Here is an 18,675-nt window from a genome sequence, read left to right as displayed (position 1 = left end):
TTTGTATCCAAGCACCACTGCTTCAACGTGCCCTTCCTGCCCAGCCCAGCAGCGCGGCCCTGCCCCATCCATCAGCCCACACAGCAGAGCACAAACACAGCAGCGTCCTCCCATTCTGCTGGGAGCAGCCATTCAAATAACATAGCGTCACCCCCATCCCTGCTTCTGCAGGAGGATGGTTGGGGATGGCTGCGTCAGCTCACGACAAAACACTGCCCCGGTGCCACAGACACACACGGGGAGATGTGGCCCACGGGGGGTGTTGGGCTGAGGACAGGGAGGGCTCCTTACTGCGACAGGATCGGAGGGGCCGGCTTCAAACAAAACCAATGCAACGTGACGCATGTCGCAGCAAATAGAGAGGAAGCTGCTGTCTGTTTGAGTGCAGTGACCTGAAAAACAACAGGTCTCGGAGCGACAGCGCGGGCTGCAGGGGCTGTGCTGCGTGTGTGTGGTTGAATAGATGACACCCGGCACGCTCACACGGTCCCAGCTCCGAGGCACACGAGTACGCTGCCTCCCCAACGCTCTGCCATGAGAACGTGGGCAAGGAGTGTGCACGTGCCACGTTCCCATCGCAGAAAAGCAAGGGAGAGAACAGACCGTGTACTAAGGCAGCATCTGCCCCCAGCCAAGGCTTGGATGAATGGATCCACTTTGGGCTGATGACTCATTTGGGAAAGATCCACTGAGACGCCGCCGGCTTGTCGTAGTCCTTGCAGTTTTGCTGCAGGTCTTCTGTTGTTTGGGAGGGTTTATTAACAGAACCTTTTGGAAGCCTGGTTTCTATTGGTGAATGTCAGCTTTCCTTGCTTGAATTTGGAAGAAAAAACCGTTTCCAGCTTCTCTGCCTATGCAGAACAGCTCAGAACCGTGCTACCCTACAGACCTGAGCTCTAAAGGCAAAAATAACCCCATACATATTGGTTTTCTGAATGCTCAGAATGGGGTGAAATCCCTCACGATGCAAAAAAGGCTTCTTTCTTTCTTTCTTTTTTTCCCCCAGTTATTTTCATTTCATGCAGCCCCGTTCCCAAGATGGCACCCAGGGAAAGAATCCAGAGCTGCTGGGGCAGCCCAGAGCAGTGAGATGTTCCTGCAGCTCCTGAAACCCCACAGCCTCCACCTGATGCTGTCACCACTCCCAGGGATGGGTCCCGAATCAGCTGTTGTCCTCCAGCCATTGCTGTGGGTCACAGCTCCCTCTGCAGCTCCAAAGGACTCCCCTCCTGGTAACAGGGCTCCCTCCTCCACTCATTTGTCCTCCGTTTCTCTCCAGATCTTGTTTTTCACCTTCTGATTGGCAATTTCCCCATACTGTCCAGCAAGCAGGAAAATTGTCTCTGATCCTTGGCTGTTGAGTTCCCATGGAAACATGCTCTGGGCGCAGCCAGGCAGATGGGAGGAGGGAGAGTGCAGAGCAGGTCGGGATGAAGATACCATGGGAACAGCCACGAGAGAGGGAGCACACAGCCCTGCAGATGGAGGGCACCGGGCCAGCAGCCCCCAGCAGCCAAGGTTGGGTGGGGGGAGGCAGCTGTGGATGGGATGGGTCCCACACATAGGCAGGTAGGGTCCTCCTTGGGTAGGCAGGGGGGTTTTCTTGCCTCTAACACAGTGCTCGTGGGCTTGGGCCAGCTGTCATATCGACTTGGCGCAGCACAGAAACGCAGACAAGCTCCTCTGCCCCTTCAGCCCATCTCTTGCTGGCCCTCCTGGGCTCACATCAGAGGCAGGAGGAGGGAAGAGCTGACACAGCCTGCACTGGGATGACAGGTCCTCCTCTGGATTCATGCAGGCAGCATCATCTCCCTCCTCTCCAGCCCAGCCCAGCTGCAGAACAACCACTGCTCTGACATTTCCAGGGAAAAATGAATGTTTGCAATATAAATATTATGAAGCAGAGGAGAAGATAGAAGGGATGAGGAGTGATCTCCTCATATTCGGATTTCATGGGGCTCTGCATGGGCTTGAGGCTGAGATTCCCACTTGGGAAAAGAGGCAGATGCAGGAACAGAGAAAGGGACAAAGCAATGTAGCAGTAAGACAAGGAAAAGCAGCAAAACATCCATAGATCTGGACAGGGCAGGAGCTGCAAACTCTCTCCACCCAGAGGAAGCGTCTGAGCTGCTGTAAGCTCCCCATTCATTTAAGAAATACTCTCCTGTTCTCAGTCTTCCTGCTCCAATCTGCTCATTAGGTGCTGCTCTAAGCGAGCTGCTTCCCTGCAGGCTGCCAGCTCCTCCATCTCAGCCTTAAACTCGGGCTCCTTCTCCAGAAGTGCTTCCCCATTACATGCTATTTTCTGCACTGGCACTTAGGCCCCGAGGGCAAAGGGGCTGAGCCAGCCCAGCAGCCACAGGTGAACTGCAGGCACGAGAATCAGCCACCCTCAATCTGTGCCACATACAAACACCCATTCACACAGACTGCAGGGAGGGGGAGGTCAGATCAGGGCTCTGCACCACAAAGCCACCAAAGGAGGAACAAGGAGAGATGACAACTACCTCCACGGCTCTCGCTGTCTGCAGGTTTCACCTGAATCGGGCGCGCCATCTGCAAGAGAAAGAGACACACAGGGTTAGAGCACGGCCCACATGCCTGGCACACAGAGCTGATGGCACCAGGTGCCCCTTTCTGCCTGTTGTGTGGGGCAGGAGAGCAGCAGAAGGGAATGGAGGCATTGTGATGGCAACCCAGAAGGGACCACGTGGACTTCAGAGCTCTCAAAAGGAAGCCAGGATCTCCTGCAAATACTCTGCATGCACAAACGTCTGCTCACCTCTCTTGCACCCATCAGCAATAATTCAACCAGCAGCAATAGCCAGAGCTCAGCCCACAGGACATGGGCACTGTCCAGGTAGCACAGACAGCCAGCCCTGCCCAGGAGCACCTGGATCAAGTAACCCACAGCCTTAACTGGCTGACTTGCAAACCATTTGTCAGCTGGGTGGTACAGCACTGCTGTGTCCTATGCTGCCCAAAAAGGGAAAAGAAATTGCAGCTTCCTCCCCAGGCTACAAGGGTCCATCTGAGCCTGAACGGCCTCTGAGCAATGGTGTACGAGGCAGATGTCCACACAGCACATCTCACTCCATGTCTCACAGCATCATTCACAGAGGATGACTATGACTTGAAGCAGTGACATTCACAGCACAAAAACCACCAGGAATAACTGCAGGTCAGACCCACGGGCAATGCTCTACCCTCTCTTTTAGGAAACAAAACAGAGAACAAAATCAGGCCTTTAAAGTCACGAACTGAAACGTGTTTAGAAGCCAGCATGCAAAATACACGCTGCTGTCACAGCGTGGCCTGGGGAGGAAACCAAAGCAGAGCCCATATTCACAGCAGCTGGAGGAAATCCGCTGGGTAACCCAGCAGCTCACAGGACAGAGGTGCCAGCCAGCAGCCCAAGCTATGGCTGAGCATGGGGGAGCACCAGCAATAGCCCAGGGCCACAAACTGGCTTGCAGAGACTGGTGGATCTCAGGTGGGATGAAGCCAGAGCTGGGAGCATCCCTGGGTTGCACCGTCTCTGCCTCCAGGAGCGAGGGGGGGCTGCAGAAGCCGGCTGGCAACACCCCAAAGAAAGGCCACTTCGGTGCTGGCTTCAACCCTGTCTGCCAGGACTTGCTGTGTCATTCAGGGAGAAGGAAGAGGCTGAGCATCTCTTTCCTGCTCTGGATCAACTGCATGGATTTACTGAGCTCCCAACATCCTGCTGTGCTGCCAGGCGGCCCCAGCATGTGCAGCACTGGCACTCACCAGGCTCTGAGCTGCAGCCGAGGACCTGGCATCTCCTTCAGCCCGTGAGCTCGGTGCGATGTGGGGCAGGGTTTGGAAAGAGGCAGTGAGATTTTGCTCCAGAAAGCCCCGGATCTCCTGGCTGAGATATGGCAGCTCCTGCAGCCTTGGGTCATAAGGCTGGACTGGAAGAGGGCAAGCAGCCCAGATGTGTGCCTGGAAGAGGGGATCTGAGCAGAGCCAGGAGGAGTGGCTGCCCACCTCCCTCCCTGCCTCTCCAGCAGCATGGAGAAATAGCTTCATCTCTACCCAGGAAGCAAAACCAGGATTAAGCTAAACAGATGGGGAGGGAGATGGAGGGGCAGGCTCAGATCTCATCTCCTATGTGGAGCAAATTCATTGGGGGGCAGGGAGGGAGGAAGGGAAGAGCATCATGCCCCCCCCCCACACGGGTACAGAGGGACCCGGGGATGCTGGGGCTGACAGCCCAGGGCAAGGAGCCAAAAGCACAGGGGAGGGAGAGGGGGTGAAGGAGGGGGTGATGGAGGGGGGGGCTCGGTACCTGGGCACAGCTCCCCCGTCCCCTCCCCCAAAGGGCTGTCACTCCAGTTCCAAGCACCTTGGGGAAAGGAGGTGTCGTCATGGAAACAGTTATTCACCGCATGGAACCTGACATTTGTGGTTGCCATGGAAATCAGCTCTTGGGGGCATTCCCTCGCTTTGCAGAACAGCCATTTTTGGTCCCATCTCCGGGGAGGGCCCCCCCCCCCTCCGTCCATCTGTCCGCCCCTTCCCCCTCCCCAGAGCCTGCAGGGCCCAGCAGGGTGAGCCCACAGCACGGCCACAGGACTGCAGGGGGGCCAGCACTGATGGCAGAGCAGCACCACGGGCCAGCAGCTGTGCCAGCAGCGTGTGGCTGCAGCAAGATGAGGCTTCCTAGGGGAGGGCGAGCACTGCACCCCATGGCTGCAGCCAGAGCTTTCCCACAGCAGGACCACGGCTTCAATCCTTCCAAGTCCCACACTGCCATTGAAGATGGAGAAAACACCAAAGGCCTCTCAAGCAGCCTACAAACACAAAGGGAGCCCACAGCTGCTTTAACTCAGCACCAAAGGCCTTGGGAGTGTCACTGTGGTGTCCAAAAATCCAACACAGGTCTTGGCCAAGTGCTTTGTGCCCAAAAGGAAAGGGACAGCAAAGGATGGGGAATAGGGATGCACAGAAAGGATGGTCAGACATCACCTCTTCCATGTGAGGGGGGTATTCAGAGGATGGTGGGCAGGTCGTGCTTTCAGTCTGGAGGTGCACATCCCTTATAACCAGGGTTGAATGGGCCCAGAATCGCAGCCAGAGGCAGCACACGCATCCCTCAGATCCCAGGTGATAGAAACACACGTGCACAGCCAGGCATGTCCACCCCACACACACATACATGAACACACGTGTGCCACACAGGACAAAGAAACGATTGATGAGGCTGCACCCGCTCCACGTGCTCAGCTTAATTTTTCCTCATTAAATTATTTAGCCGGGCATTAAAATTTAACCTATTTGTTCATTTCTGAAGGATATCACGGCCACATTTCACACACGCCAGCAGACCCACACGGACCAGATGCCCACCCCCCATCCCAAAGCTTCTCTCCCTGCTCTGCTCCCCAAACCCACATTCAAAGCAACGCCTGCAGCTCAGCAACCCAGCAGCCTCATCTGCCAGGAGGAGCAGCGAGCTCTTGCTTTTGCTTTCTGAGCTCTTGCTTTTTGCTTTTCGAGCTCTTCCTCTTGCTTTTCCAGCTTTCAGACTGCAGATCGAGAGAGACAGCCCCCACGGACGACAGGGCAAGCCTCTCTATTAATTAGGAGTTAAGTTATGTAGAATAGCCCCCCAGGTACAATGCAGGGGAACCTCACAGTGTTAAGTGGGTCAGAGGCAGAGCGCATTAAACACATGATGCAGGCTGGCTCCTCTGGGACTTCAGGAACCAAAAGGCATCCAAGGCCATTGGCAGAATGAGGTCCTGGGATTTCAGGCTTTGTAGGTTGTGGGCTGGACCTCTGCTGGCCAGTTATAGATGCCCTGCACGATGACTGGAATCAATTCTAGCTGTGCAACCAAAGTTAAATGCTGGTTTGCTCACCTGAACTCAGCATCTGGTGCAGAATACAGACAGTGGTGGGCTGGTGCCCAAGCCTCCTGCTTGCTCTTTCCCTGGTGTGCTGCTGTACCTTAGCCCTGGATACAGGACGTGCCTCCATGGGGAAAGGGAAGAGGTCTCACACAGCAGTAAGCAACATAAGCAATGAGCAGCACTCTATGAGCTACTGAAGAATTCAGTCCAACTCCAATGCCACACAGGAGACGAGGATAATATTGAGAGCTGTGCTTCAATAGAATCCAAGGGACATGACGATGGAGGTGACATGTAAAGTCCAGAGCCCAAACCACACAGCTCCTGCCCATGTAGCTACAACCTTCTGTCTCCAAGAGCTGGAGAGCTTCCACCTCACCACTGTGTCACAAGCAGAGCTGAGAAACTCATTGCACAGGTTTCTCTGGGAGGTATTTTTCCCCCAGCACAGAGCAGGGGAGCTCACTCCTCTTCCCTCCCAAAGCTGAGCGCACACAGGACTCAGCAAGCAGCCACGACACACAGGCAAATGGCTGCTCTGCGTTCCTTCTCCCTTAACAGTCAGCTCTCCTTGTCCCCTCTCCAGCTAGCACTGCTCTGGGAGCAAGGCAAGAAGCTTATTGCTGTGACTCAAAGCCTTTGCATCTTCTTGATAGCCCTGCAGAAATGACAGCACCATTACTGTGCATTAGCATCAGACAACCAGCAGGGAGGTCAGCCCAGCCGAGCACAGACAGCCCTGCCACGTGCGTGGCTTTGGCAGGCACACATCATCAGTTCAGGCTCCTGGATTCCATGGCCAGGCTGCTCTCACAGGGCTCCTTCATTAGAGCACCAAGGAGGACACTGATGATAATCCCCATTGCTCTGCTCTCATCATCTGAGCTCAGTGCCAAAGGAGCTTTAAGGTGAGAAAAGGGAAATGCCAAATACCCCAGATGTTTTTGTACAGGTCTAAGGACAACAAGTGTGTCCTTGGAAGCTGAAGGAAGAAAACTGGGCTCTTGAGCAGGGACAGGCAGGGTTGTCCACCACAGACACCCAGCCAGGCTGGCAACATTGATCCTGTAGGGAACCCAGAGATCCCTGTCCTCATGGGTGACCTCAGCCTGGGAGATGTTAAATAGGAACAGTCTGGGAGACAAAAGCCATAGCTCTGTACTACAAGTCATGAGAGCCCAGCTGTGCAACAGGCAGCAATGTCTAGAGAGGATGGGAGGGATGGATGGGATGTGCTTGTGCACAGGACAGAACCTGCATGTGCATTTCTGAACAGCACGTAGGAATGGGTGCTAAGCTTTAATTTCTTTATCCTTCCAACTCTGTGGGCTGCAAGCAGCAATGTTTGCCTTGGCAGCTTGTTCTCCCTCTGCCTCTTCAGGGTGTGTACTTGGTAGGGCTGCTGCCTTGCTGTTAGTTTTCAGCCCCTTGAGCCAAATCTTGGATAGAATGAGCATTTGCCTTCACCTCTGCAGTGAATGGGCACTTGTGCAGCCCCGGTGCCTTCACATCGCTGCCATTTCATTGACGTGGTCTCACATGTTCTCTGTGCTACTGACAGTGGCTCCCAGGTGAGTCTGCTGAGATTGCACCTCGCAAACCTGCACTGGAATGAGAAAAAATTCTCCCCCCTGCTCTGCCCAAGAGATCAAACCACAAAGACCACTTCAGACACCTGTGTTCCTTCATACCATCACGTGCTCTGGATGCTGAGGCAGCCCACGTCCTGGCAATGCAGGCACAGCCTGCCCACAGGGATGCTCTCCACTCACTGCTGTGTCTCTGCATTAATCCTGATGCCCAGCCATGTGAGTTACTGCTGCTGCATCTCAACCTCTGGTGCATTCCCAGAGTCTCTCTCTGCTCTAGTGCTGCTGCTGGCCGTAATTTTCCATTCCTGTGGCCCTGCATTCCCAAGCCCTGGCTGCATCCATGAGTTCCTTCCCTGCGTTTCAGTGCCCCCACTGCTGCTCTCAAACTGCCCGTATTCCCAGCTTGGATCAATACCAATTTCTGCCACTTACTCGCCTACCTTTCAGCAAGCCCTTCTTTGTTCTGCATAGGAATAAAACAGTGACTGTATCTCGCCAGATGAATTACTCTTTAAAAAAGCCTCCCTCCCCTTCTCTCCCTCCATTCTTCCTTCCCTTCTTCAGGAGCAATTTGACGTAATTTGCAACTGTCTCCCTGCGAATGAAAAGCGACACAAAGCGCTTCTGCGAAACACTGAAAAGCTGCCTGCATTTCCCTCAAATTTCACTTAGCAAGAGGCTTTAACTTGGTGTGTGATCACTGTGTGTCATTAATAACCTCTCCAGCTCCTTTCAGAACTCGGCAAAGTGAAGGCACAATCACGAATCAAAGGCATGGGTTATTGAGATATAATATCATCTCACTGAGCAAGGGAGGAGCGTGCCAGGGAGCAGCGAGGAGGTGAAACTGTGCTGCTAGGCTGGCTGGCAGCTGGAGAGGACAATAGATTGAAGAAGGAGCACGATGGTTTTCTCTCTGCATTCCGGATCCAAAGAATCTGCTTCTGTTCGGCCTCCTTGGGCTGCTTGTCTTTCCTCAAACCTTGCAGACTTTACCTCTCTGTTCTAGGAAGCTCCATCATTCCTTCCCCAGGGGAGAATCCGTGCACTTGTTACTTGCAGGCTGGACTGGCAGCAGCTCCGATGACAACACAGGTGTTCTGTACCTCTGAACACAAGTTTCAGATAATGCAATACACAGCTGACAGCCTCCCTGCTTTACACCCTCAGTATAGCAACGCCTTAGGAAAGGGAGTGTGAACTGCAAATCTGGCTACTTTCAGAACAAGATGCTAAACCTTACTGTCCAAAACAAGCTATTTTGAGTTTAACACTTGGATTCTATTTAGCTGCCACTTATTTAAAGATAAACAGACGAAATAAAAACCACGGCGCAAAGAGAATTTCATCCCCAAAAGGGAGAACTTGTCAGAAACACCATAAAAGCCAAAAGAGACCGCGGTGACTGCTACTGATTTATACAGAAAACCTACAGTAACCAGCAGCCATTTAAGAGCTCAGGACAGCCACGCTGCAGGCAATGAGACTGCTGGAGCAACGTGGCAGCGTTCCTAGGCTGGCAGCCCTCGCATCCAACCCAGAGGGCACAGGTAATACACGTGTAGAGCAAACCCAGCGATAGATGTGGGAAGAGAACCCAGCAGCCCTGCTCCAGCTCTCCTGCCAAGCTGCCTCAGGTCAAGCAGCCCGTGTCCATGCTAAGATCAGCTCTGCCCAAATCAGAACAGAGGTCTGTTTTGTTCTGGTAGAGCCCATCTCTAAATGACCAATGAATGAAGTGGTCAAATGACCTTCTGTCTTCTCGTTCACACAAGGAATTCCCAAAGGAGGAGTGCAATGTGATAAAGCAAAACGCTGCCAGCCTGAAGATCGACAGCTCCAAATACAGCACAGTTCATCTGTATCTTAATCCCCAAGCTTAATTACAGCACGTCGCTCATTAACTGTCTCAAGATTCACATGTTTGGAAGCACTCAGCCAGCACACACTGCATTTTCTTACACCTCCCTTCACAAAATAAGCCTTTAGATCACCGCATCCTTTAAGCACTACCCCATGCAGGGCCCTGTAACCACTGACAGCACAAACACAGCAGAACATGCAACAGATTCCCAACGCAGGCATGCAGCAAAACTGAGATTGCTTTAAACGCGCTGAGCCCCGCAGGAATAACCTGTCAGGGTGTCTCTAACCCTGGGCAGGGACGTGGCTGTGTCACACTGCTGTACCATGACTCATCACAGCTGCTCCTCCATCCTTCAGCTATTTCTTATAGACTGCCCGCCCTGCCTGGGACCACTGCACACAGCAGATTGCACAGCATTAACTCAAATGGCAGCTGAGAACCCGGCGATCTGCACTGTGCCCCTCTGCTGTCCTCACATAACCTGCAACTGTAATGACTCTGTCAAGTGGCAATCAAGATAGGCACATTTTCTGCTCCCCTAATGCCAACACAGATCCATAGGAAAAGAGAGCACAGATACACAAATAGGGAAATACTTGTGTGCATGTAAAGGTCTTCAGGGGAGCTGGGAGAGGGGAGGGGAGCAGTTTGGACCTACATGGGTTAAAGAGGAAATGTTATGGCTAAAAATTTCTAACCCTTCTCCAGAGACCCCTGGTTTACATTAATTATCCCATTGCCTTGAGCATTCAGTGCCTCCTGTGAGCTTCTGTCTACAAGTACCCAACTCCTCCACCTACTCAACTCCAAATGAATCTTTCCAATGCGTTTGCTCAGCCCTCTCAGCACAGTGAGAGGGAACTGCCCATTCAAAGCCCTCACACTGCACAGAAGCAGGAATGGCAGTGAGTCAAAACTCCCAGCTCACCAGCAGGTCCCAGGGAAGTTACACAGGGCAGCCTTGGTAGGACAGACACAGAGCAGCAGCTGGGCCAAGAGCACTCCTCCTTCCCAAGCCATTTTTACATCCCTGTTCCCTCCCCAACAACCTCCTGTTTGCCAGCCCGTGGTACATTGTGCTGGGACTTACCCCTGGCAAAGTCTTCTGTTCATGCAGCGCTGTCTGGGCTTTGATGGCAGAGTCTCTGGCACAGTATGTGAGGAATGCACAACCTGCAGTGGACACAATAAGCTCAAGTTAAACGTGCAATTGCAGATGCACACCGACACAGTATTTCTCTTTGGTAACAGTAGGTGACCAAGGTGGTGCCTGTGCCAGCAGATCTGCGTTCCAACTGTCCTGCTAAAGATGGAGTGCCCAGGACAGCCCTTGTGTGAGACACGATTTCTTCATTAGTGGAGGGAGAGTGGAAGGTTTGGTAATTAAAGGAGCAAATGTTATGAAACCTGGAGGTACTGCAGTCTCTAGGGAAAAAGGCAAAGAAACAACATTAAAGGCCCTGCAGGTCTCATCCCAGGTCTGTTACGCTGTGGAAAGGGGTCTCAGGGAATCATGTCAGTCTGAAATAGATGTTGAGCAAAGTAAGAAACAACAGGAGAGCAAAATGCAGGGATGCAGGGCAGCACTGCATGTGGGCAGATGTAAAGTGTAAGGAAAAGGCCAGATCCTGTTCTCAGCCAAGGTCTGACCCGACATCTCAGCCTAAAACTGGGATCTGGGGTGAGGGGAAGGATTGTAGCCCCTCCAGGAAGAAAAGGGCTCATCTCTGAGTGCTCTGATGCTCAGAACAATCAAATGAAACTAACAAAAAGAAGAAAAATTGGCTGATTGTCAAGAAACACGTCCTAGCAGAGGGAAATTTATTAGACTGTGGAATGATCTCCCCGGGGAAGTGCCTGGAGCTCTGTCACTTGAGTTGTTTCAGATGAGGCTGGGAAAAGCGCTGGAGAACAGACTCAGATGCTGGAATGCGTGTGACTCCCTCACTCATCCCCCTCCTATTCCCTGCAGCATTTCCCATCCTAAGCACAAGTGAGATGCATCCCTTTGGCCTGGCACTGAGTGCCAACGTGCCCAGGGCTGCGCTGGGCTTGTAGATGCATCGGTACAGCCCAAACAAAGGCTGCTCCTCTGCCTCCAAAGTCACTTCAGAGCCCTGTAGATCCAACGGTGGGCACAGGACGAGGCCTGCACAGAGCTCTCCCTCTGCTCCATAATGTTTTTAGGCCATGTGGAAGCCAGCTGCTCGAGACAATCCCAACCCATGGCAGCAGGATTATGCTATTCTTCCATCCCAGCTCCCAGAAATTGCTGCAGCTGAGCAAATCATCCTTATGGCTAGAAAAAAAACCCAACACAAAGCCACCACCCTCCACAAACAGCACACGAGTATTAGATGCGTCTAAGAAAGAATTAAAGCTTCTTATTGCCTGGGTTTGGAATTGAGAATGCTGCACCAAGGCCAGGCGTGGGATCCACAGCTTATTTAACAAACACAGCAGGGAAACATGCAGGTAGCAAAGGCAGCCCAGCCCCACTCAGAAAAGAAGATGAGGCCCATGAATCCCCTCAGCAGTGAGAAACCAACCACAGGGATGGCAAAGGTGCCCAGTTCTCCCTCATTTTGCACTTCCTGCTTTAGCTAACAGCAGACTCAGGTCAATGGCACCAGGTTTATGGCATTCAGGGCACTTCCAGCACCCAGAGCTTTGTGTCTGCTGAGATGGTGCTGGAAGGGCCCCGGGGCTCTCAGGAAACCAAACACACCAGAACAGGTTGTCCACTGTTTGAGATGCAGAACGATGACACGCTGCTACTGCACAGAGACCTCACAGGAGGCCAACTCTGTCCTCCAGAGAGAGCATTTATTGATGACAGTGCTTTGCTTTGCCACCCTCTGGCACCTGCTCTCCTTGGGCTCCCTGTGCGTGTGACCATGAGTAATTAGTTCATTAACCCTTGCAAAAAGATAAACAGGAGGGGAGGATGGACTTGACCAGTTGTTGGCCTTCAGAGGCCGGTCTGCAGCACAGGGACAGGATGACAGCAAATACAGCCAGAGGGCTGGAATTTAGGGAGGCCGGGCACTGAAAGAAACAGGATGAAGTGAGCAGGGAACCCGCTCCACAGGTTGTATGGATACATGCCTACCAGGTGTCTGAAACGGCAGCTTCCTTCCCATGACTCACAGCTGAACCTTGGGAGCACACCACGTGCAGGTCTCACACCTCCCAGCGTTGGATGCCCCCTCAATGGACGGACGTGAATCTTCACCACCAAAAGGCAACGGGATGCGCGGCCCTTGGCTGCATGGCTGACTGCAGGGCTGGCTGCACAGCTTGTGCAGAGAGAACCGCGCGTAGGCTGAGCTGCGTCAAACTGCTACCTGCCCATCCACCTCCCACAGCCTGCACGAGGGCTTCCAGCTCCCTGCAAGCAGAACCCAGCCTCGTTCCACTTGCAAGATGCTGCAGCAAAAAGAAGCTATCTCCAAACCACGTGTGGACTCTGGGATTTCAGACCCTTCAGATCCTATGCGTTACTCCAGACATCAGCAGCCTAAAGCCTCGAGTAAGGTAAGGCTGTCAGTTTGCAGAAGATGGGCCTTCCAGATTCAACTTAGCATTTAAAATCTTGTCAAACACTACAGCAGGGGAAGCACGGAGTCAGCAGGCTGCTTATCTTCAAGCCTACAGAAGCCGAGTCAAAACTCAGCTGCCAGTGAAGCGCAGGAGGCTGAGGCTGCTGTTGCCCTTTGGAAAAGCCACTCACCTGCCTCCAGGTGCCCCTTAAAGGGCTGCTCCTGTCCTGCCATTCCCCAGCAGCTCAGCTCCGTATCTCACACCACAGCCTCCCTGCTTCCTCTCCCACCGGCGTTGCTAGGAAATCCATCCACGAAAGCACTCCTTGTGTTTTACCCAATCCTGGAAACCGGGGCCAGCGTTTTCTTCTCAATCCTCACTGCTCAGAGCCCTCTGACCCACTCCAAGAGCCTGCTCTAATAAACACCTCCCTGCTCCTTCTGGAGAGACATTAGCATGAAGGAAAACACTGCCATTAACATGCAAATGTACCTGTGATTAGCACAAATAGAAACACTGCCTCATAAATAATATTAGGGGATTGGAACAGCACCAACTACCAGTAGCCAAGTAACCGATACCATTAATAGACAGGCACTACCAGAACCGTGTCATAACCGAGTTCATGTTTCCATCTGCATCCTCTACCTCCACAGTTCACCAGGTGAAGAACAACCTGCAGGGTTTGGTTCACAGCTTGCAGCTCCTGGCTGGGCACAAAGAGCAGCTTTTTATCCACCTTTCCTTCCATCCTGAGGCAGGAGGAGCTGCTCAGCTCCTGGTGTCGAGCTGCAAAGGGGCTGCAAGAAAAGCTGATGGCCTTTGGCAGCAGTGCTGGCCTCTCAGATGAGCTTCTCCCCATTTTGGAGAAGGAAAAAGCAGATGGGAGACGTTTGGGAGCTGTCAGTTGGATCTTGCTGCAGAGCTGGGAACACGGGGAGAGAAAATATTTCAACCTACCAAGGAAGATGATGCAGGGATTGGTGCACAGGATCTGCCAAAGCCTTCCATGGCCCCAGGGATGCAAAGCCCTGACTGGGTCCCACTGCTGACCCTCTGCTCCTGCTGATAACACAGGGAGCAAAGCAGCTCCTGCACCAACACAGCCAGACCCAACGAAATGGGAGGGGAACACTGGGGCCAGAGATGCCTGGATTGTGTGTCTGATTTCTTCCCTCCCTTATCTAAGTGGCTGATCTCTAGAATCTGGCTCCAGAAACATAACCACAGACCACACGGGCTATATTCAACAAGCCAACTGCAATGAAATGTGCCATCAGCTCATGCCTCGGGCCCATTCTCTTCCCTCCAGCCTTGAAAGCTCGCTGCTTACTGCCTGTTGGACACAGGGCTGGGCTCTGCCCTGTGCATACAAACACAACATCTTGGTTCCAAGTCCCAGGTCACATTTACATCTTTGGCTAAATCCAAGCCAGCCCAACTCTGCTACACTTCAATGAGGAACTTTTCTATTTTTCCACTGGGGTTACATTAGACTTGGTTGGGAATAAACTTATCTTCCCGTGTTCCCTTCCCCTCTCTGTTCAGTCCAGCATCCCCACTCGGTGCTGGAGCAGCGGTGACTGTAAGATCCTCAACACCTGCTAAGGGTGAGCTGGAGCCGCTCCACAGAGGGAGCTGACATGCAGAACACGACGCCTATTCAAAACACGGCTTTCAAACACAACAATTGGAGCTAAACAAGCCTCCCCAAACTTTTTTTGCATCTGCTGAACGTCTTTCAGCTATTCAGCACTCAAGAAGGCCCCTCTCATCTCTCGTAAAGGCCACGGTAAATAGCACAGCGATCGCTAATATTCTTTGTTACGCAGACTTTCCCATTGCACTGCTGTATCACAGCCAGGGAGGCTGAGAGCACAGGGAGAACCTCTGCACAGCGGGATTCCCGACCTGGCGCCTCTGGCCGCGACCTGCCACCACGGGCCGTGACCCCACAGCGGCCCTTTGTCACAGCACCCCACGCACCGGCTCCCAGCGGGGGCAGCAGCACGACCCCGTGGGGCCCATCTCTCGGCCCCGACCCCATCCCCGCCCCTCGGCGGTGGATGCCGACCCCTCGTGGATGCAGCCCCTCGCCTGATGGGGGTGGGGGGGGGGCAGAACCGGGGGCAGCAGCTGCAGAACGCGGGGGTCGCGCGTGGGGCGGCCCCGCGGGACCCACGAGGAGCCGTCCCCGCCTGCAGGCCGTGCCCCGCCGCGTGCCGGGGGACCCCTCACCCTTGTGCATGCCGGTGTAGCGGTCCTTGAGCACGGTGAGCTCGTAGATCTTGCCGAACTGCTCGAAGAGCGGCTTGAGGTCCTTCTCCTCCAGGTTCCGCGGGATCTGCCCCACGAAGAGCTTGATGGCGTCGAGGTCCTTCATGCTGTCGGGCTGCGCGGGGGGCTCCGCGCCGCCGCTGCTGCTCATGGGGGAGGCTCGGCGCGGCGGCGGGGGCTGCGGCGCGGGCGGGAGCGGCGGCGGCTGCGGCTGGATCCTCGCCTCGCCCTCGCGGAGTCTGGCCATGCCCCGCGCCCGGCTGCGGGCGGACGGGGGAGGCAGCGCCTGGGAACGGCCCCGCCGCCCGCGCCGCCACCGCGCAGCCACAAAGGAGAGCGAGATGGAGCCCCCTGGTGGGAAGAGGAGGAACCGAGCAGCGGCGGGGCACGGCGGGGGGCGACGGCGGAGGATCCCGCAGGCCCCGCTCAGGCCGTGCCCGGACTCAGGTGGAGGCCGGGAGGTTCTGGGTGTCCTGGGCTGCTCCCCCCCCGCTACATCGCCATGATGCCGAAGCACCAACCAGCAGCACACGGCTCTGTGCCTTTATCAGCTCAGCTCTGCTCCCAGGCTGGGTATCATGGGTGGAAATGGCAGCTTTCCTCACTTTAATGTGGTTCCCCAGGGCTGGGACAGAACCACTGAGCCTTCCCAGCACCGTGGGGTCACAGCTTTGGCACGTGCTGTAGGAGTGCACAATGAGCCCTAAGAACCAGCACAGCCAGCCCTAATAACCAGCCCTAATAACCAGCCCTAATAACCAGCCCAGCTCCTCCACTATGGAAACACCCGTGTTAGTGGCACTTCACTAAATACTGTGAGCACAGGACAAGGGAAGGCAGCAGACACGGAGCTGCCCACCCTCACAGCCCCAGCATTCAGCTGAGGGGGCTGGATCGCTTTTCTCCCCTCACCCTCTGCTGGAAGTGATGGCAGCTCCCAGCTCAGCCTTTGGGAAAGCCTACTTTCAATTGGCAGCTCCGCCCTGAGCTGTCACAGCCCAGCACCTCCACAGAGCAACGGCTTCAGTTCCTCCTACTCCACCAAGGTGCTGCAAGTGTCACACGGATATATTTAAGAGCAGGAAGCATTCGGATACTATGGAAACCAGGGCAAGGAGAGAACCCAAAATAGATGGAGGCGCAGGCTGCTGCAAAGTCTGAAGTCTTGCTGGGGAGGGCTGTGCTCGCTGCAGCTCATCCTGCACTGGGAACCCAAGCAGAAGATGCCCTCTCCCTGCCTTTCCCATTGCTTACCACCTTAGGCTTTTAGCTTCTGATTCCTTAGTAAGCAAGGAAAGCCAGGCTGGAGTCGTGTCCTCCCAGCACTGAGTGCCCAGCTCTCATGTCAGCTTGAGACCAGAAGGGCTGAAGCTCGAGTTCTACGTGCTCCTTACAAGTGCCAGAGCCACTTTTATTGTCATTCCCACCACCTCAGTGCAGAAAACCCCACATGGCAAAGGAAAAGCTCCAGGTGAGATTTCTCGGCCCTATCATTCCCAGCTCGCTCAAGGGGAAAGGGAACGGATTGAAGACATCCAACATCCTTCAGCTCAGAATTTCTTGACTGCAGCATCAATGTCAGGAACGATCTCCTTCAGCTGGTTCCACTGTTCTGCAGACAGAGCAATGCCTGCAAACAGCAGAAGGGGCGTTCAGAGCAAGCAGCCGGCATCAAGCAGCCCACAGCATCAAGCAGCAGCTCCTTCAATCCAGCCACAGAAGGAAAAGGTGCAGCCTGAGCCCAGAAAAGAAACAGGGGCGGCCTGCTGAGCACAGCAACCATGTCAGTGCTTCAGCATCCATACCAGGCAGTACTCAGTGCTATCACCAAAGCATGGTGTGAGGACAGGAGATGAAGTTGCCTTTCAAGGAGCCCTGCAGCCTCTTGTAGTCTATTTATTCCCTAGGAAAATTCCCACCTTCAAGAGCTGGAAAGAGATTTTAGGGAAGCCTTTCCCTGCCCATAGGCATGAACCATCCCTTCCATCAGCCAAAGGAAATGCAGCTCTAACTGCTAACAAGAAAGCACGGCTATGGCTTCAACTCTAGAAAAGAGCTGGCCTTTGATTTTTAAGCCCAGTAGAGATAAGGTCTTCATTTCCCTTCCCTCTCCTTGAGGAAACAAATATGGTCATGGAATTGCAGAGCGGGTTCCAGCTCAGCCTTATCAACTTGTTCCTTTTGGCTTCGTTAAAGAACGAGGGCTGAGCTTTATTAATTTCTCTAGATAAAAATCAGGGGCCAACAACTCCTGAGCAAAACAGTAGAGGCATTAATTAAATGGAAAACATTTCCTCCTTGTTTCTGTTTTAGCTGAGAGATGTTCTGTCTTTGGTTGCAAGCGTGCTTTATGCAGCCAGGAAGGCACCCACAATGCTCCTTTCCCTCTACTACCCCAAAGGATGCATTGCTCTGCTCCCAATGTCCAGGGTAAGCAGTTCCCTCTGAGTAATTGATAGGGGTCTTTTCCCTGAAGGAAATTAATCTCTGCAAGGAAAACCCGTGCTTAGTGGTTACGGAGCAAACCGAGCTCAAAGAAATTCATCTGCCTTAACGCAAAAATCAATAGCAAGGAGCAAAACATTCCTCAATTTGTCTCCCAGGAGCTGAATCTCTGGTGAGCCCTACAGCTCACAAGGCAGGAGAGAAGGGCAATCTAAGTCTGGGGCCTGGGAACCTTGAGGCAAGCGGGCAAATCATCATTAAAGTCCCAAAGTAAAAGGTCTAAGGTGAATAGTGACCATCAGTGAGTAACCAAAGAGCACAGCCTGCAGCCAGCACCCACAGAAGCCAGCAGTACCTTTCCTCCCCGGCTTCATGTCCCCCTCCTTGTCCATATAGAACTCCCTGATGTCCACCAGCACCTTCCCCTTGAAGCAGGACACTCGGACGTAGCGCATCTTCCCAATCTGCAGGTACACAGAGCCAGCACTGAGCCCTGCCCACAACGAGCTGCTCTGCAGCCCACAGGGCTGCTCACAACAGCAGAAAAGCAGCAAGGAAAAAGCAGCCACCCCAAGAAACTGACTTAGCCATAGTTATTATGAGCATAGGAAGTGAAAGGGAAACCTGTGCCATGAGGAGGATGGTACAAAGAGGGGTATGAAGAGGAAGGGGCTGAGCTCTCCATACCTGGAACATGCCTTCTTCTTCACTGTCTCGTCCCTGGGGCTTTGCTGCTGCTCTCGAAGACCTGGCCTCTGTTTTCGGCCTTTTCTCTGACTTTGAAGGCATTTCTTTCTTCCTTTTCTAGACAGGGGGATCACCAGTTTCAATGGCATGGTCTAAAAGCCACAGGCCTTACCCTGAGCCTTCAGTACCTGGGCTCACTAACAGCACCCACAGGGACCCCCTCCCCATTCAGGGCGACTTCCAGCCATCAGGCCCGTCCTTCCAGCCCCAGCACAGCCGTTACCTTTCCCTCCTGTTCCTCTCCTTCCTCCGTGCTGCTCCCCATCCCGCTCCCCGCCGCCATCTCCTCGTCCTTCGGCATCGCGATGGAGTGTGAGGAGAGAACCCG

At 53.8% G+C, this 18,675-nt stretch overlaps 1 protein-coding gene across 8 annotated transcripts in view; it reads right to left on the bottom strand.

Moving 5' to 3' along the window:
* Positions 1–18,675, bottom strand: part of CELF5 (CUGBP Elav-like family member 5) — a 24,914-nt gene extending 6,239 nt beyond the window's left edge. Inside the window, exons 1-5 of one of the 8 annotated variants that reach the window (XM_032440980.1) lie at positions 18,571–18,675; positions 18,288–18,404; positions 17,956–18,064; positions 10,426–10,508; positions 2,505–2,556 (exon numbers count right to left, since the gene is read on the bottom strand). In XM_032440980.1, the coding sequence (XP_032296871.1) occupies positions 2,505–2,556; positions 10,426–10,508; positions 17,956–18,064; positions 18,288–18,404; positions 18,571–18,648 (439 nt within the window). In that variant the 5' untranslated portion in view covers positions 18,649–18,675. Of the gene's footprint in view, positions 1–2,504; positions 2,557–3,768; positions 3,791–10,425; positions 10,509–13,068; positions 13,218–15,116; positions 15,694–17,955; positions 18,065–18,287; positions 18,405–18,570 lie in introns of those variants that run through there. The other 7 variants (XM_032440976.1, XM_032440977.1, XM_032440982.1 and 4 more) reach the window with 7 other exon arrangements.

Source organism: Coturnix japonica, chromosome 28 (assembly GCF_001577835.2).
Source record: "Coturnix japonica isolate 7356 chromosome 28, Coturnix japonica 2.1, whole genome shotgun sequence".
Taxonomy (NCBI): domain Eukaryota; kingdom Metazoa; phylum Chordata; class Aves; order Galliformes; family Phasianidae; genus Coturnix; species Coturnix japonica.
This window is presented reverse-complemented; position numbering and strand designations above follow the sequence as displayed.